Source organism: Talpa occidentalis, unplaced genomic scaffold (assembly GCF_014898055.3).
Source record: "Talpa occidentalis isolate TD23 unplaced genomic scaffold, MPIMG_talOcc4v2.1 talOcc4.2, whole genome shotgun sequence".
NCBI classification, from domain to species: Eukaryota; Metazoa; Chordata; class Mammalia; order Eulipotyphla; family Talpidae; genus Talpa; species Talpa occidentalis.
The window spans coordinates 17,842,874-17,865,652 of NW_023602073.1; the positions used below are offsets into that span (position 1 = coordinate 17,842,874).

The 22,779-nt window shown below is 41.7% G+C and overlaps 1 protein-coding gene and 1 pseudogene across 1 annotated transcript; one reads left to right on the forward strand and one right to left on the reverse strand.

The window, feature by feature from the left end:
• Positions 1 to 7,061: 7,061 nt before the first annotated feature.
• On the reverse strand, positions 7,062 to 7,952 carry LOC119253538 (putative vomeronasal receptor-like protein 4; annotated as a pseudogene).
• A 13,350-nt stretch (positions 7,953 to 21,302) lies between these two features.
• On the forward strand, positions 21,303 to 22,193 carry LOC119253539 (putative vomeronasal receptor-like protein 4). Its single transcript, XM_037521049.1, has one exon. The coding sequence runs from the start codon at positions 21,303 to 21,305 to the stop codon at positions 22,191 to 22,193; it is 891 nt and encodes a 296-aa protein (XP_037376946.1).
• The last annotated feature ends 586 nt before the right edge of the window (positions 22,194 to 22,779 follow it).

The window sequence follows — 22,779 nt, forward strand, 5'->3', positions numbered from 1 at the left end:
CCCTGGCAGCAGGTTGGGCAAGGAGAGCATGGGACCTGAGTGACCCAGGTGTCAAACAGCATCTCCCTTCCCTTGGGACAGGGAGCGCTTTGGGGTTTTGGTGGGAGACTGCTTGTTTTGTTTGGGGGGAGTTGCCTTATGGTCCGGAAACTGGCCAATTTCAAGGAAATGCCTCCCTCTGGGTGCTTCTTGCCCTCTTTAGAATTTATCACCTGCCTGTAGGTTGGGGTTTGGGCTGCTTTTCTCCCCTCTGGTGTCCCCTGGATCTGCCTGGGTTTTATCAGTTCTGGCAAGTATTTCTTGGGGTCCCTGGTAGAGTTGGCCATTTCATTCTCCTTTGGCATCACCTCCTGCCCTAGATGTGTAACAGAAACTCTGCTCTGTGTTGACACTAAGAGATCATTGAGTGTTCGTGTCAGAATTCAGGTTACCTTTAACATGCAATGTCCAGAGGTGGCAGAAGGGGCTGTCAGGGTGCTGTCCTTGTCAATGTATTGCTTTAGTTCTTGTTATAGGCATATGAAACAATTCATGGACTCATTGATGTTCACTTGTCATTCCTGCTCTGCTTTGTAAATGCATTTGTTATTTTCAATTTACTGAGAAGTAGTATCACTGGCTGTGGAAGATCATGTCCTGCAGTCACAGTACAGACCTAGCTTGGGGTGACATGTGTACAGCCCAGACCCTGGGAATTGTTCTGGGACCCAATAACCATTTGCAGACATGGCTCCTTTCTCACCTGTCATTAAACAGTAAGAGTCAAGCAAAGGAGGGCAGCTGATTTTGACATTCATCACTGCCCAGCAATGCAGACTCAATGAAATATACCTCTCTGATCCCTCCCCACCTCCTTCCCTTCTGATTGTCCAACCCCATCGATGATGTTTAAGATGAACTGATGTGTGTGACTGAATCTAGGGTTTAGTTAACATAGGATTATAACCTAAAATATAAAACAAATAATGTATCCATGAGTATATGCTGATGTAAATAAAACACTGAAAAAAAACCAAATAAATTAGTAAATGAGAAAAAGATGCAACCCCAGCAGACACATGATTTGAGTCTGGTGAGATCCTACCTGAACACTTGGCTAACCCAGAGACCTGCCAAGCTGAAACTATGGATTAATAAACTGTTATTTTGAGGCTCTAAATCTGTGGTAGTTTGCTTTGTAGCAATAGAACACTAATATAATCAACTACCTGGACATAATATTTCCTTGATTGATTCAAACATATGAATCTATTTCCTCTAGAGAAAGAATCATCATCATGTGCTTTCACTCTCATATATATTCATAAGAGTGAAGAATAAATGGTGGTTTGTTACGATGGCTCAATTAGTTTAGTCAGTTAACAAAAACTGGTTTTGGGGACCTCCCTGGTGGCACAAACGATTAAGTCTCAGAACTATAAAGCTATCTGCAGTCGCTACAGCACAAGGTTGATCCTGCAGGCCAGGGAGCTACCCACATGGCACAGCAGACCTCTCCTGTCTCGCCTTCTGCTCCCCTCAGCAGTGTATTTCAGTCAGTCTGCCCGTTCTGCTCCCCACTCTGTCTCTGGCGAATCCTCTCACCCCCCCATACCTCTGGCCTGTACTCCAATTATTGTATGCATAAATAAATAAATCTTAAATTTGAGGGCCTCGCCGGTGGCCCAGTAGGTTGAGGGCAACACTATGAAGCTGTCCGCATCCTCTACAGCGTGGGTTTGAGTCCTAGCCTGTCAGAGAGAGTCCCATATGGCATGGCAGACCTCCCCTGTTGCGCCTGCTGCTCCCCTCAGCAGTGTATTTTGGTCATCTGCCTGTTCTGTTTTTTTTTTTTTTAATTTTTATATATTATTTTATATAATTCTTATGTCATTTTTCATTTTTGTACAATGTATGCATTTTCATTTTGGTTATGTGTCTCTGGTTTAAGGTTACTGGTTGATTTTGATTTTTTCTTTATTATAATTAGTCTTTTTCCCGGTCCCTTATTTGGGTTTTCTAAATTCCTGCTATGAATGAGACCATCCGATATTTTTCTTTTTCTTTCTGGCTTATTTCACTGAGCATGATCCCTTCCAGCGCCATCCATGTTGCTGCAAATTCCATGAGTTTATCTTTTTGGATTGCTGAGTAATATTCCATTGTGTATATGTACCACATCTTCTTGATCCAGTGATGCTGAACATTTTTTCATATGCCTGTTGGCCATTGGCATTTCTTCTCTGGAGAATTTTCTTTTTAACTCTTCTGTCCATTTTTTGACTGGATTATTTACCTGGTTTTTGTTGAGTCTCATCAGCTCTTTGTAGATTTTTGTGATCAGTCCTTTATCATTAGTGTTGCATTTGCCTGTTCTGCTCCCTGCTCACACTCCCGCACCTCTGGCCTCTACCCCAGGTCTTGTATAAAAATAAATCTTTAGGGAAAAAAAATTTTCATTTCAATTATAAAATTTCTTTGGATTATTGGAGTTCCAAAATGTCTCAAATGTATGAATATTAAAATGGTTTATTTTATTTGAATTCTAAAATAACTTTATGGTTCTAATCTGATGGAAAATCAGATATGTATGGCACCGTTAAGAGAGATATATATGTTCATAAATGTGTCCTAATAGGGAAAGATGTAATTTATACATTTAGGTGATCTTATTAAGAATTTGATGAAGACAGATTTAGTGTACTCTTACTTTATGCAAATTAAATGACTTTTATTCATTTTCTATTTTGGATTACCATGTGAGTGTACCTTTGAAAAATATTTGGTAATAAAAAATAAAACTTAGTTTATACACTAGCTTTGGGTGAGATCTGGGAGGGTACAACAAGTGGTTAATGTTGGAATATTCTTTTCATAGCAAGAAGAAAAGAAAGGGGTTGGAAGTGGAGACATGGAGTTCATATAAAAATATTCAGAGAAGTGAAAAATACCTTTTAATAGAGAGTGAGAAGAGCAAGTAGAATCCGAGCCACAATTGGAGAGGAGAAAATTTTCCCTTTGCCCTGAGGAGACAAGCTCTTGCATGTTCCTATAAAATCCAGCTCTGTAAAGATGTCTTTGATGTGCAAATCACGTAGTGTTTCGCCTATATTTCCTTCTATATGTTTTATGGTTTCAGGTCTTATGTCTAGTTCTTTAATCCATTTTGAGTTGATTTTTGTGTATGGTGTGAGCTAGTGGTCAGGCTTCATTCTTTTGCATGTAGCGACCCAGTTTTCCCAGCACCATTTATTGAACAAACTTTCTTTGCTCCAATGCATAGTCTTTGCTCCTTTGTCAAAGATGAGTTGACCATAAATCTGTGGGTTTATTTCTGGATTTTCTATTTGATTCCATTGGTCTGTATGTCTGTTCTTGTTCCAATACCATGCAGTTTTGATGATTATGGCTTTGTAGTATAGTTTGAAGTCTGGGAGTGTGATGCTTCCATTCCCTTCTTTTTTTTTTCAGGAGAGCTTTGGCTATTCGGGGTTTTTTGTGATTCCATATGAACACATCACCCAAAGCAGTGATAGTGAAGGCAAAGATAAACAGCTGGGACTACATCAAATTAAAGAGCTTCTGCACAGCAAAAGAGACAATAACAAAAACAAAGAGAAACCCCACCAACTGGGAGAACATTTTTGCACCCAACACTAATGATAAAGGACTGATCACAAAAATCTGCAAAGAGCTGATGAGACTCAACAACAACAAAGAAAATAATCCAGTCAAAAAATGGGCAGAAGAGCTAAAAAGAAACTTCTCTGAAGAGGAAATGCAAATGGCCAACAGGCATATGAAAAAATGTTCAACATCACTTGTCATCAGGGAAATGCAAATCAAAACTACCATGAGATACCATCTTACACCAGTGAGAATGGCACATATTAAAAAAACTAGCAACAACAAATGTTGGCGAGGGTGTGGAGAAAAAGGAACTCTTCTGCACTGTTGGTGGGAGTGCAAACTGGTCCAACCACTGTGGAGAGCTGTGTGGAGATTTCTGGACCTACTAAACATAGAGCTTCCATATGATCCAGCAATTCCACTCCTAGGTATTTACCCAAAGGACACAGAAACATCAATTCCAAAGAACACCTGCACCCCTATGTTTATAGCAGCACTATTTACAATAGTTAAGCTTTGGAAACAGCCCAAATGCCCAAAAATAGATGACTGGATCAAGAAGATGTGGTACATATATACCATGGAATATTACTCAGCATTCAAAAAAGATAAACACATGCAATTTGCAGCAACATGGATGGCGCTGGAAGGGATCATGCTCAGCGAAATAAGCCAAAAAGAAAAAGAAAAATACCGGATGGTCTCACTCATAGCAGGAATCTAGAAAACTTAAATAAGGGACCAGGAAAATGAATATAAGAAAGTGAAAATCAAAATCAACAAAAAACTATGAACCAGAGACACTTTTAGGGGGGCGGGGGTGGGAGGGGAGGGATTGGGGTCAGAATGGGGGGGGCTGCAATTGTATGGGGAATATAAAAATAAAATTTATTATTTAAAAAAAAAATCCAGCTCTGGTGGGCCAGGATGAGGCCTAAATACAGGTGGTCCCGGGAGAGGTAGGGGTAAGGGGTGAAGGATTAGGCCATATGCTGATGTCATTCACTGGTCTGGGAGCATCTTAGGACAGCCAAGTAGACTCTGGCAAAGTTTCGTGTATTGGGAAACTGTGAGCAATTAGCACAGCAAGGGAATGCATTTCTTGAGGGAAACAATATGCAGCCATTAAAATGCAGGGAAGTTGCATCGATTCATAGAATCATTCACACAGAGTTCATGCGGGAAGCCAGACTCATGATAAAGTTCAGTAATGAGGACAGCAAGTAAGATTTCTTATCTCCTCTTTCAGAAAGCTTGGGCTGTGCATGGTGCAATATTTAATCTCTTTGCTTTTCCCCCTTTATCAGAAGCACCTTCTCCCACTTGCCATCTCCAGAAAAGAAAAACCTCACCAAGCCCTCCCCTTAGAATGAAGAATTGAGAGATGACAATGTGCAGATTACTACTTATTTTTGGGATTTTGCAAAATGGTTATATTCTAAATCTACCACTCCTAATGTGTTAGCTGCACAGCTTCCATAGAGAAACACTTGCTTGAATATAGGGTTTGAGGGCCCTGAATACAGCGTGCACCTAAGCAGTGCTGACATGAGCTCATTTGGACAGTGTTGGTCCCTTCCAGATGACTCCTGTGCTACCTGGACAGGAACTCAGTGTCTTTGACAGTTTGTCCAGTGTCAGGTACAGCAAGATCCCCCAGAGACTCCAGGTTTCCTGCCCTACCCCTGGCCTGCACCGCTCTTCCAGATCTAGTCTAATCACCTTCATGCGCAACTATTTAAAAAGCATAATCTGGGCTCTAGAGTGTTCCTTGCTATCAAGATGTCAGTCCTTCTAGACAGAGGTAGTATCTATACATATATCATTTAGAAAAATAGAAATATGTCATGACTTCTACCAAAATATCCAATTGAAGTGAAATATTACAGAAATTTTATCTACTGCCTTTCATACTTATCCTTCTCAACTTTAATTTTGTTGACTTTGTCTTTAACAACTATTTCTTTATATTTTAAATATTGTTTTATGCCTGCCTTTATACTGAAAATCTAAGTTAATTTCATGGGCATAAGTAATTCTTTGCATTATCATATACAGCCATATAATAATGCTTTTGTGAGCCATTTCAGAAAACGTAGTGATTGTTTTTGTCTTTACATAGATCCCCTTAGGAATATGCAATCAAATATTACACTTCATGAAAAGATGTTCATCATAGTTTATTAGTAGAGAAATGAAAAGCAACACAAGGAGATACCACCTCACACCTGAGAGAATGGACATTATGTAAAAGACAAGTAATAAGTGTAGATTAGAATGTAGAGATGAAGGAAGCACGAGGACCTGTTGGTGGGAAGGTAGCTATTATGGAAGAAGAATGCAATATTCCTGAAAATGTTAACAATTGAAATGCCATGCACCGAATTCTCCCAGCTCTAGTCTTTACAATTTAAAAATACAAAAACACTAATCATGGGTGAAAATACGAACCAAAAAGAAGAAATGCTGCATTTGCAATAATTTTCATGGGCCTAGAGGGAATTGAGGTAGGTGGAAATAACTAGCCAAAGACAAATATCATACGAGTTTACCTGTGTGGCATATGGAGAGAACAAACAGATGGACTCAAGGAAACAAAAATCAACTTTGGGACAATAGGACAATTAGTGGTTACCTGAAGAAACAGAAGCAGAGGGTGTAAGTCAGGAAAATGGGGACAATGGTGTGCTGAAGGGCAGATTGTTAGTTGACAAAGACAAAGTAGTATTTACACATGTTAATTGTCAGCAATAAATACCAAGGTCATAATGAAATGTTAGACTTCAAATAAAAGATGAAAAATGAAAAACAAAAACAAAAGCAGTAGAAAATGTTATGCTTAGCCATTTGCAATGATTCTTTGTGTGACTTTGTCAAAATTAATACAAAATTGCAACTTTTTTCTTTCTACTTGCTTTACATTTTGATAGTGTGAAGTTTTTAATTTTTAAAATGATATACAATTTGCAAAGGATTTTACAGTCAAAATTGTAAACAGAGTATGTTCAGCAATCCTGGCTCTCTCCCTCTCCTGCATGGTCTTACCCCAACTCTGCAGACAGCATTTTGAAAATGAACTTTGACTCCCAATTCCTATGATAAGAAAATACAAGTATATATACAAGTATATATGCAAGGTACTCATATCTTAAAATCGTTCTCTCAAATAAAAACCAACATATTCTCACTAGCTGTGCAACAAGAACACAACATCCATGTGTTACGGAGATTTGAATGGAAGCAGGAAAGAGTCTGTCTTTATCACTTACTGGAATTCCAGAAACAGCTTAAGATTGACTCATTCCAGGACTCTCTTTAGACAAGAAAAAAAAAGTCTGTTCTTATAAGCCTTGAACAGTTTGATATAAATGAAGGGGAAGGAACCCCTCCAAGTAACATCCCAGTCTTTCCTGGAGGCATGGATATAAAAGCGCCCCCTGTTTTCATTGAGCTCACCAGCATTTAGCCAAGCAGATATCCCTGCTCAGCAGCACTAAGGGGCTGAGACAGGCATAACCAGAGGTCAGAACTATTTTAATAATGTAAATGGTGTAGCTATTTGTCAAGAAAGAGCCAACGTAGAAGGAGAAAATGTAATCTGCCCAATAAAACAAAAGAAAGCAGGTCATGAGCATGAGGACACTCTGAGTAGCTCTCATCTCTGGACTGGGAGTTCCTTGTAGCCTGGAGGTCTGAAGATAAAGGACACACTTATGATGCTGGTACAGGCGAAAGGCCATGTACCCGCTGCTCTAGCCCATCAGACTCTGAAAGACAACATCCCGCAGAGTCATCAGAGTGAGGAAAACCCACTGAATTACTCGTCCAGATGGGAGCATGCAGCAATGTTCAGTGGCCTGTCTAATTTCAGAGCGGTTGGTGCTCTGGCCAGCTGTGATGTAGAAGAGCAGGTTAGAGCTGATCAGGAAATTGAAGACCCAGGAGAGCAGGAGACAGGGAAGCACTTGCCATGCAGACCTTGGCTTGAGCTTTCTCCAGGAGGTGGTCCTGGGACTGATGGTGATGGCCTGGACCACGCTGAGGAGACAGGTGGTGCAGATGGAGAGCCCCCAGGCCACTCTCCTCAGATAAATCATAATCTTGCAACCAACATCACCTAGGACATTTCCCAGATGAAATAATTCACTTAAATCTCTGCCTCCAGTGGTACAAACAATGACTGTATTAGCAAAAGCCAAGTGGATGAGGATAAGGTCAATAGATTTCCTCTCGGGCCCCATGATAGAAGTATATAAATGTCCCCCTAGGATAAGGACGTTGCCCACAATTCCATGTCCAAGAAAACAAAGGAAGAGTAATCTCTGGATGAAGGTCCAAGTCATCTTGTTATAGGGCACCCCGATACAAAACGGGGTGCCTGACTGTGGGTCCTCACCCGCACGCTTAAAAAGACTTATCTATGCTCTACTGCAGGCACACGTGAAAGGTTAATAAAAGGTTTATTTACAGGGGAAGGGGAAATGAGGAAATGTACAGCTCAGGGAGAAAAGTGGGAGACAAAGTTTTAAATGACTCCTACCCGATCCGCCGATCAGGAATCCCAAAATGGCACTCTGAGAGCTGGCCATGAGCCAGGAGCCGTGAAGCCAGGAGGCAAGCGACAGCGAGCCACCCAAAGGCGCACGTGTTTGGTTTTTATACCCAACCTGGCTGCTTAACTCCACCCTCAGGTCCCAGCCACCTTCCCTTTGGTGGTGATGGGATTTGTCTTTCCCAATATCCTGATGGCTTTAGTCTGGAGTGGGGGTGGAGTCCACAAAGCCTGTATGGGATTAGCTCAGGACATCATTTCTCCCTAACAATCTGACTTCATGAACAGAACAAGGAGAAAGTTTGAGACAAAAGTAAGTCAGAATGACATGTTTGAGGTCTGTGGCTTCCTGTCTGCTCTAGTGACACAAATAGTCTCAATCTGAAGGAAATACACGTGCATGGTTCTGCCCTGGCATGGCCATGAATCACTCTTTGCTCTTTGTTCTTTTTCCTGCTGCTTCAGTTGACACCAACGGTGATAATGACAATTAAACATCTCCCATAAATGCCATGCCAGTGAATCTGCCCGCCTTTCCAAAGGGCCTTCTCTGTGTCCCTCATGCCTGAAGCTCACATGACTTATCCCTTCCTGACAATAGCTTAGCCCAGGGCAGTACCACCCAGTGGGCCTCTGAGCTATAATGCTCTCAACTCAGCTGCCTCCTTCTCCTTCATTACTCACACCCAGCAAATTGCCTGACAGTAATGGATGGTGCTGGTGCCCACCCACTGCCCCTTTCCAGTCCACACACTCATCCCTCAGAAACTTTGCATGTGTGGCTTAAATGAATTGCGTTTTCTCCAAAGAATTGTACTTTGCTAAATGACCGTAGTTTCACAGAGGAGTTTATGTGACTTCCCTCTCCTGGCAAAGGGGTAGGAAAGTGCCCTGCAGGCAGGAGGCTCTATCTCTGTGGTAAATCTGCATTCCTGCTGTCCCATGGGTTTGGAGCAGAGTGAAGTGATGTTTTCTTCTGTCTTTCCTAGTCTCATTCTCTCTTTCTCCTGCCAGCACTTCCCAACAAGTCAGCAGAAAAGGATTCCCCATCCTAGGATTTAATTCCATAGACTCAAACTGGTCTGATTTAATTTCTTTTTCTAATCTAGTGACCTTTTTCAGTCTAAAGAACCCCACCCTGTAGGTCAAGCCCTTTAATATCTGCCATTGTTATTTGTAACCACTTTGCAAATCAGATTGCTTCCTCTGTTCTTTCTCCTTCTGTATCATGGAAGCGCCCTGGAAACCTCCTACAAACCATGTGGCTTTGTTGTAGAGCAGCCCCAATACAAAACGGGGTGCCTGACTGTGGGTCCTCACCCGCGCGCTTAAAAGGACTTTTCAATGCTCTACTGCAGGCACACGCGAAAGATTAATAAAAGGTTTATTCACAAGGGAAGGGGAAATGAGGAAATGTACAGCTCAGGGAGAAAAGTGGGAGACAAAGTTTTAAATGCGTCCTACCCAATCAGCCGATCTGGAATCCCAAATGGCGCTCTGAGAGCTGGCTGCAAGCCAGGAGCTGTGAAGCCAGGAGGTGAGCGGCAGCGAGCCACCCCAAGGCCCACGTGTTTGGTTTTTATACCCAACCTGGCTGCTTAACTCCACCCTCAGGTCCCAGCCACCTTCCCTTTGGTGGTGATGGGATTTGTCTTTCCCAATGTCTTGATGGCTTTAGTCTGGACTGGGAGTGGAGTCCACAAAGCCTGTATGGAATTAGCTCAGGACATCATTTTTCCCTAACAATTCCCCCCTTTCACATTTTGACACCATTATCATTTTGTAACAGGGTGGTCCCCAGGAAAGGGGGAGGTTCCCTGCCTCACCCAAGGGAGGGTGGAGCTGAGCAGGAAGAGGAGAAGCTGGAGAAGAGACTGAGGAAGGAAGCAGGATGGAGCCAGGAGACCTGGAGGAGGCGCATGGAGCCTAGAGACACGTGAAGAAACTGCGCTTGTCTTTTGGTCGTGGACTGGGTGTCACAGATGTGGGTGAGACCCGTGGAGAGATGACAATGGCAGCTTTTATCTTGATGTTGATTTTTCTCTTTTCCTTCCGGGCTTGTCTGGTTGTTTCTGACCCTTTTCTGTGGGTCCCCACTGGAAGATGTTTTAGACTTGTGGTAGACTTTGGGGCCTTGTTCTGGGCCGATCCCATATGGATGGACTTTTACCCACGAGGGGATGGGTAACTTTGGGTGCTTCATTTAGAAACTAGACTCTTTGCCTTACCTGTATTGTTTCCTAGTTTAATTAAAGTTCCTTCCCATTAAAGTCTCCTATGTTTTGTGTTGATGCGGCGGATGGCAGAACCCATGTAGAATAGGCAGGTTTGCGGGGTTTGGGCTGCCCCTCTCCCTGTCCTATAGCAGATTCTCCCTAACAGCTTCACCTGTCATTCATAAACCTAAATATATTTTCCTCTGCATTTTGACTTCCTCTTCTTCTTACTTATATCTTTATTACCTTCAACTGTCCCCCTAAAATCTGTATAAACTATTGATGCTGAGGTGCTCTTGACTCCCCGACCCCCATTACAGAGCTAACTCCTATCCCCACACACAGCAAGGTAGAATTTTATGTGATGACTCTCCCTAGCTCCTTGGACCTGTCCCTATGGCCGTTTATCTGGGTCCTCCCTGAATCTGCAGTTGAGTCCTGGGGAGTGGTTCCCCTTCTGTCAGGCTTCTGAGTGACCAGCATAGTACCTGCAATTAAATGTTTAATAAACTGTGATTAAATTACTAAAAGAAGCATGTGATTCTGCAACAGGGTGGTCCCCAGGAAAGGGGGAGGTTCCCTGCCCCACCCAAGGGAGGGTGGAGCTGAGCAGGGAGAGAAGAAGCTGCAGGAAGAGACGGAGGAAGGAAGCAGGATGGAGCAAGGAGACCTGGAGGAGGCCCATGGAGCCTAGAGACACGTGAAGAAACTGCGCTTATCTTTTGGTCGTGGACTGGGTGACACAGATGTGGGTGAGACCCGTGGGGAGGTGACCATGGCACCTTTTATCTTGATGTTGATTTTGCTCTTTTCCTTCTGGGCTTGTCCAGTTGTTTGTGACCCTTTTCTGTGGGTCCCCACTGGAAGATGCTTTAGACTTGTAGCAGGCTTTGGGGCCTTGTTCTGGGCCAATCCCATTTGGATGGACTTTTACCCACGAGGGGACAGTTAACTCTGGATGCTTCATTTAGAAACTAGACTAGAAACTAGAAACTAGACTCTTTGCCTTACCTGTATTGTTTCCTAGTTTTATTAAAGTTCCTTCCCATTAAAGTCTCCTATGTTTTGTATTGATGCAGCGGATGGCAGAACCCATGTAAAATAGGCAGGTTTACGGGGTTTGGGCTGCCCCTCTCCCTGTCCTATAACAATTCTGGTCGTCAGCTGCATGTTCAATACGAGATGAGTTTATAAACCAACCTGGAGAGACCATGGTGATAGTTCACGGGTGAATGGGTGTCAGAATTTCATGGGGACTATACCCAAGATGAAAATGCATACATTGTACAAAAATGAAAAATGATGTAAAAAATATATAAAATTAAAAAAATGCTCATGTTAACTCTTCCATGGAGATTGTATTCTCAGGCATGGAATCTGAGCACTCCTAGAGGCATCTAAAAAAAAAATGCACTGACTCTGATCTTTTCTTGGGAAGGTGAAGCCACACCTCTGATTCACAATCCGCCCTGACCTGTTGAAACAGCACCTGGAAATGTGCATTCTGTACAGTAAACTTCACTTATTTCTGCTTTTGTTTTTGTTATATTTTCACTTCATCTGTGCTTTGGTTTTCTGGTTATCGTTCTTGTTTCTTAGACATTTAGGTTATTGATGTCAACCTCTCTTCTTTTCTAAGACAAGCATTTAATGCTACATGTTTCATTGCGAGTCATTCCACAATATGGATATCTTCCATTTTTATTTAATTAAGTTGAAAATATTAGCAATATTTCCTTTCAGACTTTCCTTTTGTCCCCCCTTATTATTCATAGCATGTTGCTTCATTTCTAAGTATTTAGAGATTTTCCAATTATCTTTCAGTAACTACAAATTTCTGCTTTAATTACACCATGGTCAGTACATACTTTTATGATGTCAATTATTATAGCTGTGTTAATGTTTCTTTTAAAACCAAAGATAGACCATTTATATTGAAGCTAATTATTTATATAGTTGATTTACATACACCATCTTGTTATATTGTTTCCCTCTTTCCCCATTGATTTTTTTCTTCCATTTTAAATGGTTTTTCCTGCTTAGCTTTCAATGAATCGAATACTATTTATGATGCATATTTATCATTTCTGTTCCTTTGTGCAGATGAATGTTTCTTTTGACTCCTATTTCACTTCCTTGAAGAATTTCCTTTCTCATTTCATGTAGTTCATGCTGGAGCTCCTTCTGTTGAATGACAGGGCAGCAAAGAAAGATGTCTCTAGTGGAACTGGGGCCCCAGAACAATTCTCAGGTTCTGGGCTGCACACATGTCACCCCAAGCTATGTCTTCACTGTGACTGCAGGTCATGAAATTCTAGAGCAAGTGGCATTATTTGGCAGCAAATTTTTGAAATTACGCGTTTTTAAAAAGTGAAATAAAACTAAGGATACTGATCATGAATTCTCTCAGTATTTTTATGGAAAATCTTTATTTTTTTCTCTTAAAAATATTAACTTTGAAATTATAATATAGCTTTAAATTACAGAGAAATTGCACAGATAAATACAGAGATTCCCACCTACCTCTCACTCAGTTTCCCTACTGTTAATATTCATGAATAACCATGACACACTTGTCACAACAGGAGCCAACACTGGAACCAACACTGGAACATAACTACTAACTTCAACCCAGATTTCATTTGAATTTTACTAGTTTTTTCAGTAATGTCCCCTTTCTTTCTTTTCTTTTAAAGATTTATTTATTTATGCATATAAGATCTGGGGCACAGGCCAGAGGTGTGTGGGGGTCAGGGGGTGAGAGGATTCACCAGAGACAGAGTGGGGAACAGAACAAGTGGATCTACTGAAATACACTGTTGAGGGGAGCAGCGGAAGGGACAGGGGAGGTCTGCTGTGCCATGTGGGTCAGCTTGATAGCTTCATAGTGCTGAGACTTAACCCCATTAGGAAGGCCCTAATGTCCCCTTTCTTTTCAAGGACCCTATCAACATACCTCATTCCATATCATCACTGTGTCTCCTTACTCTTAGGTGCTCCCTGAAAACTTCCCAATATTTCCTGGTGTTTCATGGCCTTCACAATTTTGGGGAGCACTGACAAGAGTTCTGTAAAATTCCCTTACTTTGGTGTGTCTGATGGCTCCTTTAGTATTAAAATGGGATTGTGAGCTTGGGGAGAGATGACCACATCAATGAAGTGCCCTTCATCTCATCTTATCAGAGTATGTGATATTATAGTTTGCCACTGGTGACATTAAATGAGCGGAGCAGGCAAAGGTAGATGAGTTGGGTTTTGCCCTGTAAAGTGACTATATTGCACCCTTTCCATACCCTGCTCTTTGAAAGTGAGTCACTGTATGCCACCTTCCCGTAAGGGGAGAGGATGATGAATATCCACCTACTTGAAGAGAGAGTTAATATAAGCTGCCTGGAATGTTCCAGTAATAAAGAATTTCACCTACTTCCTAGGATTTATTTATATACTTTTTAAATATATTTAACATTATGGATGGGTCTGGACATTCAGAAGACGAGTTTTATTTCATGAAGAAGTGTATTTCATGATGTCTGCATTACCTGGCAGTGATGAATGTCAAAATCACTGCCCTCCTCTGCTGGAGTCCCTACTGCTGAATGACAGGTGAGAAAGGGGTCATGTCTGTAATGGTACAGGAACCCCAGAACAATTGTCAGGGTCTGAGCTGCACACTTGTTACCTTGAGCTAGGTCTCCACTGTGACTGCAGGACATAAACTTCTAGGCCTGTGACATGGATTGGCCATACATTTTTGAAAATACACATTTTTTAAAAATTTAATTTTGTTTTCCCCTTTTTATACTATTTGCTTTCTTTTCTCAAGTGTAGTCTCATAGAATTCCCAGCATCATTTACCCATGTACCATCACTATAGTCCTTGTACTCACAAAAACTTTAATTCAAACTTTAATTCATACCTGCAGCCCTATGTTTACTGCAGCACTATTTATAATTGGTAAGGCTTGGAAACAACCCATATGGATCAAAAAGATGTGGTACATAGACACAATAGACTACTATTCAGCAATCAAAAAATAAAATCATGCCATTCACAGCAACATGGATGGAGCTAGAAGAGATATGCTCAGTGAAATAAGTCAGAAGGAAAAAGAAAAATATGGGATGGTTTCACTTATAGGAGGAATAAAGGGGAACAAAATAAAGGATCAGGAAAAAAAACCAGTAACAATTTAAGAACTGCAAGTACACAAAAATAAAACACAAAACTATAAATCAGAGATATTCTGCAGGGAAGGGCTGGGGAGAAGGTTCAGAGTGGGGCGGAAGGAGTATACTAGAAATACACATTTTATAGATTAAAGAACTAGACATAAGACCTGAAACCATAAAATAATAGAAGGAAATATAGACAAAACACTGCAGACTTGCACCTCAAAGACATCTTTACAGACACATCACCCAAAGCAGTGATAGTGAAGGCAAAGATAAACAGCTGGGACTACATCAAATTGAAGAGCTTCTGCACAGCAAAAGAGACAATAACCAAAACAAAGAGAAACCCCACCGACTGGGAGAAAATTTTTGCACACAACACTAATGATAAAGGACTGATGACAAAAATCTACAGAGCTTAGGAGACTCAACAAAAACAAAGAAAATAATCCAGTCAAAAAATGGGAAGATGTGGTACATATATACCATGGAATATTACTCAGCATTCAAAAAAGATAAACACATGCAATTTGCAGCAACATGGATGGCACTGGAAGGGATCATGCTCAGCGAAATAAGCCAGAAAGAAAAAGAAAAATACCGGATGGTCTCACTCATAGTGAGACACAGAGCAGGCTAGGGTTATTAGGCAGTTTTAGGGACAGTGCAGGAGGGGACCTCTGAAGAATTTAGGGAGGCTTCAGAGATAAGGACAACCAAGGAAATGTAACCAATTCCACTGGGAAAAACAAACATCCTAGGACCATTGTCAACAATAGGGGAAAAACAAACATCCTAGGACCACAGACAATCTTGTTAAGGATGGTCCTGGTTTTCTTCAGATGATAAGATAAAGTGTAGAGATGCTTACCGGGAGGACTAGACCATAAAGGTAAAGCGATAAGCATAACAAATGGGGAAAGAAAAAAACTGTTAGATAAGGAATGTGAAATTCCCCACTTAGTACCCCCTGGGAGTTAGCCAATCAGGAAGAGAGACTGAAATTTTAACATAATGAGAGAGAGAAAGTATATATTCCTAAAGTAATATCCCATACTGGCTCATCTTGGCCCCTCCCAGGTACCTTATACCTGGGAGTCTTTCTTCTTTGTCTCTTTTCTTCCTAAATAAAACTCTTCTTTCAAAGACAAGATTTGTCTCTCTCTGCTTGCTTACTCCAAAAAGTCTGTGAATTCCTTTCTACGGTTTCACGAGACAAAAACTCGTGGTAAAGCGGCAGCAGTTGTTACACACGCCGGCATCAATAGCAGGAATCTAGAAAACTTAAATAAGGGACCAGGAAAATGAATAACTATAAGAAAGTGAAAATCAAAATCAACAAAAAACTATGAACCAGAGACACTTTTTGGGGGGTGGGGGGCGGGAGGGGAGGGATTGGGGTCAGAATGGGGGGGTTGCAATTGTATGGAGAATATAAAAATAAAATTTATTATTTAAAAAAAAAAGTTAAAAAAAATGGGCAGAAAAGCTAAAAAGATACTTCTCCAAAGAGGAAATGCAAATGGCCAACGGGCATAGGAAAAAGTGTTCAACATCACTGTAATCAGGGAAATGCAAATCAAAACTACAATGAGATACCAACCTACACCAGTGAGAATGGCACATATTAAAAAAACTAGCAACAATCAACGCTGGCGAGAATGTGGAGAAAAAGGAACTCTCCTGCACTGCTGATGGGAGTGCAAACTGGTCCAACCACTATGGAAAGCTGTGTGGAGATTTCCTGACCTACTACAGATAGAGCTTCCACATGATCCAGCAATTCCACTCCTAGGTATTTATCCAAAGGACACAGAAACATCAATTCCAAAGAGCACCTGCACCCCTATGTTTATAGCAGCACTGTTTACGATAGGTAACCTATGGAAACAACCCAAATGCCCAAAAATAGGTGACTGGATCAAGAAGATGTGGTACATATACACAATGGAATATTACTCAGCAATCAAAAAAGATAAACTCATGCAATTTGCAGCAACATGGATGGAGCTGGAAGGGATCATGCTCAGCAAAATAAGCCAGAAAGAAGAAGAAAAATACCAGATGGTCTCACTCGTAGCAGGAATTTAGAAAACCTAAATAAGGGACCAGGAAAAAGACTAATTGCAATAACGTAAAATTCAAAATCAACAAACAAGCATAGACCAGAGACACACTGCAGTGGGGGATAGGGGGAGGAGAAGAGGGATTAGGGTCAGAAAAAGGGGGTGTGAATTGTACTGGGAATATAACGAAAATGAAAATGCATAGATTATGCAAAAATGAAAAGTGATGCTAGAATTATATAAAATAAAATAATTCATAAAAAAAGAAATACACATTTAAAAAAAAGTAAAGCCAACATAAGTGAACATCTCAATAAGTTTTATGAATTGCTTCAATTGCATATAACTACAACTAAGTCAATAAATTGACAAGGCCCGTACCCTAACAGGCCCCTTCTGCATACTAGACACTGGACTCCAGAGATTAAATTTTCTAACACTCAAGGATATAATATTTTCAACATAAGAATTGTTCAATGCTCTGAAAATGACTGGTTCTGATATTCAGATGCCCTGGTGACTCTTCCAGATTGTTCCTGAGCTGTGATGGTGACTAGGGGGGGGATGCAGGTTGGTGATGATTCCAGGAACCTGGATTCTCCCCCAGCTGTGCTTGGGGAACTGCCCTCTCCCCTGCCTCCCACTCACCACAGCACTTTTGCTGTCACTGGGATGAGGGTGTTTGTGGGCTGAGCAATTAGGAAGCACCAGGGAGGGAGAGCTGCGCCCCAGAGTTGGGTGTTGTGCACAGAGGCCCCTGGCCCCAGAAAGGTCCCACGTGTGACACTGACATCTTGACAGCAGGGAGTATGAGGCTGAGCGTGGACCTCAGGAGAATAAAGGGCCTGGCACCGCTGCTATGCCAGCCCCTGCCAGATCCCTGCTGCTCTGCTGCCCAGGTGAGTGTCCTGAGCCCTGCAGGTGCTGCCTTTGCCTTGGGAAAGGAGGCTTCTGGAGAGCGCTGCAGCCCAGGCATGGGGTGGGGTTAGGGGGGTCCTCTGCACTCAGGGGGAGGAAGGTGGCAGGACCATGGAGGAGAGCCCGCCTTTCCAGCTGCCCCAGAGTCATCTGCTCTCTCTGCAGCATGAGGAGCTGTCAGGAGATGTGTTTGCTGTGTGTGCCCGAACTGCCCCCTGCACTCAGATGAGGCAAACAAAGGGCTCAGAGGCTAAGGTGTTTCAGAGGTGTGGAAGCTCTTACTGTCTGTGGTCCCCAGCACCCCTGCAGCAGTGGGTGTTTATTGAAGTCGTGTGTGTCACTTCTGGTGTCCTTTTTGCTTTGCAGCATAGAATGCACATGTTTTCTTTATAAAGATTATGTTAATTCTCATGCTATCCTTTCCAGCCCCTACATAACCAACAGTACATTATTCTAGATTTGAAAAGCAGATGTGTGACAAATCACCACATCAATAGATGTTTTTTAGAACATGATCTTAATGCTGCTGGGTACTAACATAAGTCCTATATTTTTATCTATAGGCCAATTCAATTCACCCTCAAAATAGACCTATATATTGCAAAGTATCACCCATCTTTACAATGAGAATATTGTGCCTTAAAAGTTCAGATGCTTAATGGCATCCAGAGTGGAATTGGGAAGGGCAGGCATTGACCACAGAGAGATGGCTGCGAGCCTGTACTTGTGAACCCTGCAGGTATCTTTCTTCAATTTAATGATTCTTTAAAGCATCAGGTATAGGCTTATCCCTCCCCACCAATGAACAGAAAACCCTGACTCACCACATTCAAAAGAACATACATTTTTTATCCTGTTACTAGAAAAGCATTTGAAAACTTATTGAAAACTCGCCAACATAGCCCAGAAGAGGTGTTAATGCACGGGCTTTTGCATTCCATCATTGATGCTTTTCAGGGAAGCAAAGAAAATTCCATTTAAGAAGCTATGTTATTGGTGCTTCATAGAACACAGAGATAGCTGAGAAAATAGTAGTCACATGAGAAGCAGTGAGACCTGAAAATTTTCATAGCTTTAAGATTTTTTTTTTTTTTAGCTTTAAGATTCTTAAAGGACAGTCCATCTCATCACTGACTCAAAGGAGGTTTTGCAGCTCAGTCATCTAGTAGCTAAGTCATTCAGTTTTTACACTATGAACACACACCAACTCAAATATTCCTCCAGGTTGGTTTATGAACTCATCTCTGTGATGAACATGCAGCTGACGACCAGAATCATATGCTTCTTTTAGTAATTTATTCACAAGGTAGTTAAACATTTAATTGCCGGTACTGTGATGGTCACCCAGAAGCCAGACAGAAGGGGAACCACTCCCCAGGACTCCACGGCAGAACCAGGGAGGACACAGGTAAACAGGCTATGGGGGCAGGTCCAAGAAGCTCAGGAAGAGTCATCACATAAAATTCTAATTTGCTGTGTGGGGGGACAGGAGTTAGCTCTGTAATGGGGATGGCTGGGGGCAAGAGCAGCTCAGCATCAAGAGTTTATACATTTGGACTATAAAACCAGCTAGTGGTTACCTTAAGGAAAGATGGAAGGAGGGTGGCTAAATTGGAAAAAAAGGGGACATGGTACGGTTAAGGAAAGTTTTGAACTTTTAGGGGAAACCTTACTGTAGTATATATATATATATATATATATATATATATATATATATATATGCTGATTGTTTTTCAACAAAGAACTCCTGCCTTATATAATGTTATAATGTAACATTACTCAAATAAGCATAAATAAAAAATTTTAAAGAAATGCAAAAAAAAGAGTTTATACAGATTTTAGGGGGACAGTTGAAGATAATAAAGATATAAGTAAGAAGAAGAGGAAGCCAAACTGCAGAGGAAAATATATTTAGGTGCATGAATGACAGGTGAAGCCACATATGGTGTATAGGAGGTTTCCAGGGTGCTTCTATGATACAGAAGGAGAAGGAACAGAGGAAGCAAAGCGAATTTGCAAAGTGGTTAAAATCACAATAGCAGATAATAAAGTGCTTGACCTACAGGGTGGGGTTTTTTAGATTGAAAAGAGTCACTAGATTAGAAAAAGAAATTAAGTAAAACCAGTTTGAGTCTATGGAATGAAATGCTGGGATGGGGAATCCTTTTCTGCTGACTTGTTGGGAAGTGCTGGCAGGAGAAGGAGAGAATGAGACTAGGAAAGACAGAAGAAAACATCACTTCACTCTGCTCCAAAGCCAGGGGAGATCAGGAATGCAGATTTACCACAGAGATAGAGCCTCCTGCCTGCAGGGGCACTTTCCTACCCCTTTGCCAGGAGAGGGAAGTCACATAAGCTCCTCTGTGAAACTACTGTCATTTAGCAAAGCACAATATTCTTTGGAGAAAACACAACTTATTTAAGCCACACATGCAAAGTGTCTGAGGAATGAGTGTGTGGACTATAAAGGGGTGGTGGGTGGGCACCAGCACCATCCATTACTGCCAGGCAATTTGCCAGGTGTGGGTAGTGAGGGAAAAGGAGGCAGCTGAGTTGAGAGCATTATAGCTCAGAGGCCCACTGGGTGGTACTGTGCCGCAGACTTGCACAGCAGTAGAAGATGAGGCCGTGTCAGGGTTGAGAGACTGCGCAGGGTGGTCAGGGATTCGGTTAAAGAAATGACAAACAGACACACTTCAAGAGGGAAAATCTGAGTGTAATTTAATTTGAGTTGGTGACCAGTATATATATGTTTTCTAAAAGCATAGGAATGGCGAACATCAGTGAAGAAATCAGCTTGCTTATAGGTTTAGCTTATCATTGACAGAGCAGTGATTTACATCTGGACCCAGGCGCATTCCTAAGTAGTTAGGCTATTAATTTTTCTTTTTATTTTATGTGATTACTTTTTGTTTAAACTACTCACTACCACTAAATTACTATTAATTAGCACGGGTGAATTTTACTTTTCACAATGTAATATTTTTATCATTAAGATTAATGCTAACAAGGCTAAGCATACAACAGAGAAATTATTAAGCTAACAGTTCTATTAATACACAGAGTTTAGTAACGTTTCATTTGAATCAGCCTAGTTATTAGATTTCGTATGTTCTTTTTTAATCGGCAAACCAATGACCTTTTTTGACAGAGAAAGAGAAAAGATTTTAGAAAGAGAAAAGATTAGAGACAGTTGTATTAGAATGACGTTTCTGGGTCTAGAGAAGGTGAGATAAGTTTCCGTGCAGACAGCATTCCTGTAGTGGCTCCTGGTGGTCGTTATCTTTCAACAGGCTTCCGTCTTATCTATGTCTTCAGGGAGTTTGCTGTTCTCCCCCTGCGCGCTGGTTGCCCAGCCGGACCTAGGGACCTTGGCGCAAGCCATTAGCCCTAAGGGTCACTGCAGGGGGAGGTGCAGCAGTACTGCCCTGGCTAAGCTATTGTCAGGGAGGAATAAGTCATGCAAGCTTCAGGCATGAGGGACACAGAGAAGGCCCTTTGGAAAGGTGGGCAGATTCACTGGTGTGGCCTTTATGGGAGATGTTTAATTGTCATTATCACTGTTGGGGTCAACTGAAGCAGCAGGAAAAGAATAATAAAGAGCAAGAGTGAGGTGAGAGCCACGCCAGGACAGAACCACGCTCATGTATTTCCTTCAGGTTGAGACTATTTGTGTCACTAGAGCAGACAGGAAGCCACAGACCTCAAACATGTCATTCTGACTTACTTTTATCTCAAACTTTCTCCTTGTTCTGTTCCTGAAGTCAGATGACTTGGACCTTCATCCAGGGATTACTCTTCCTTTGTTTTCTTGGACATGGAATTGTGGGCAACGTCCTTATCCTAGGGGGATATTTATATGCTTTTATCATGGGGCCCGAGAGGAAATCTATTGACCTGATCCTCATCCACTTGGCATTTGCTAATATAGTCATTGTTTGTACCACGGGAAACAGAGATTTAAGCAAATTATTTCATCTGGGAATTGTCCTAGGTGATGCTGGTTGCAAGATTATGATTTATCTGGGGAGGGTGGCCCGGGGCCTCTCCATCTGCACCACCTGTCTCCTCAGCGTGGTCCAGGCCATCACCATCAGTCCCAGGACCACCTCCTGGAGAAAGCTCAAGCCAAGGTCTGCATGGCAAGTGCTTCCCTGTCTCCTGCTCTCCTGGGTCTTCAATTTCCTGATCAGCTCTAACCTGCTCTTCTACATCACAGCAGTCCAGAGCCCCAACAGCTCTGCACTTAGACCTGATTTTGGACATTGTGTTATGCTTCCATCTGAGCAAATAGTGAGGTTGCTTTTCCTCACTCTGATGACTCTGCGGGATGTTGTCTTTCAGAGTCTGATGGGCTGGAGCAGCGGGTACATGGCCTTTCGCCTGTACCAGCATCATAAGTGTGTCCTTTATCTTCAGGCCTCCAGGCTACAAGGAACTCCCAGTCCAGAGATGAGAGCTACCCAGAGTGTCCTCATGCTCATGACCTGCTTCCTTTTCTTTCATTGGGCAGATTTCATTTTCTCCTTCTACATTGGCTCCTTCTTGACAAAGAGCGACATCATTTACTGTATTAAAATGGTTCTAACTTTTGGTTATGCCAGTCTTAGCCCCTTAGTGCTGCTGAGCAGGGATATCCACGTGGCTAAATGCTGGTGAGCTCAATGAAAACAGGGGGCGCTTTTACATCCATGCCTCCAGGGAAGCCTGGAATGTTACTTTGAGGAGTTCCTTCCCCTCCATTTATCTAATATCAAACTGTTCAAGGTTTACAAGAACAGATTTTTTTTTTCTTGTCTTAAGAGTTCTGGAATGAGTCAATCCTAAACTGTTACTGGAGTAAGTGATGAAGACAGACTCTTTCCTGCTGCCATTCAACCCTCCCTAACACATGGCTGTGGTGTTCTTGTTGAAGCTAGAATATGTTGGTTTTTATTTGATAGAACGATTTTGAAATATGAGTACCTTGCTCATATACTTGTATTTTCTTATCAATGGAATGGGGAGTCAAAGTTCATTTTCAAAATGCTGTCTGCAGAGTTGGGGTAAGACCATGCAGGAGAGGGAGAGAGCCAGGATTGCTGAACATACTCTGTTTTACAATTTTGGCTGTAAAATCCTTTGCAAATTGTATATATTATTTAAAAATTAAAAACTTCACACTATCAAAATGTAAAACAAGTGGAAAGAAAAAAGTTGCAATTTTATATTAATTGCTGGCAAAATCACACAAAGAATCATTGCA

What these genes read in the sequence shown, in the direction of transcription:
- LOC119253539 (XM_037521049.1), top strand. Translation starts at nt 21,303, where the DNA reads ATGACTTGGACCTTCATCCAGGGATTACTCTTCCTTTGTTTTCTTGGA.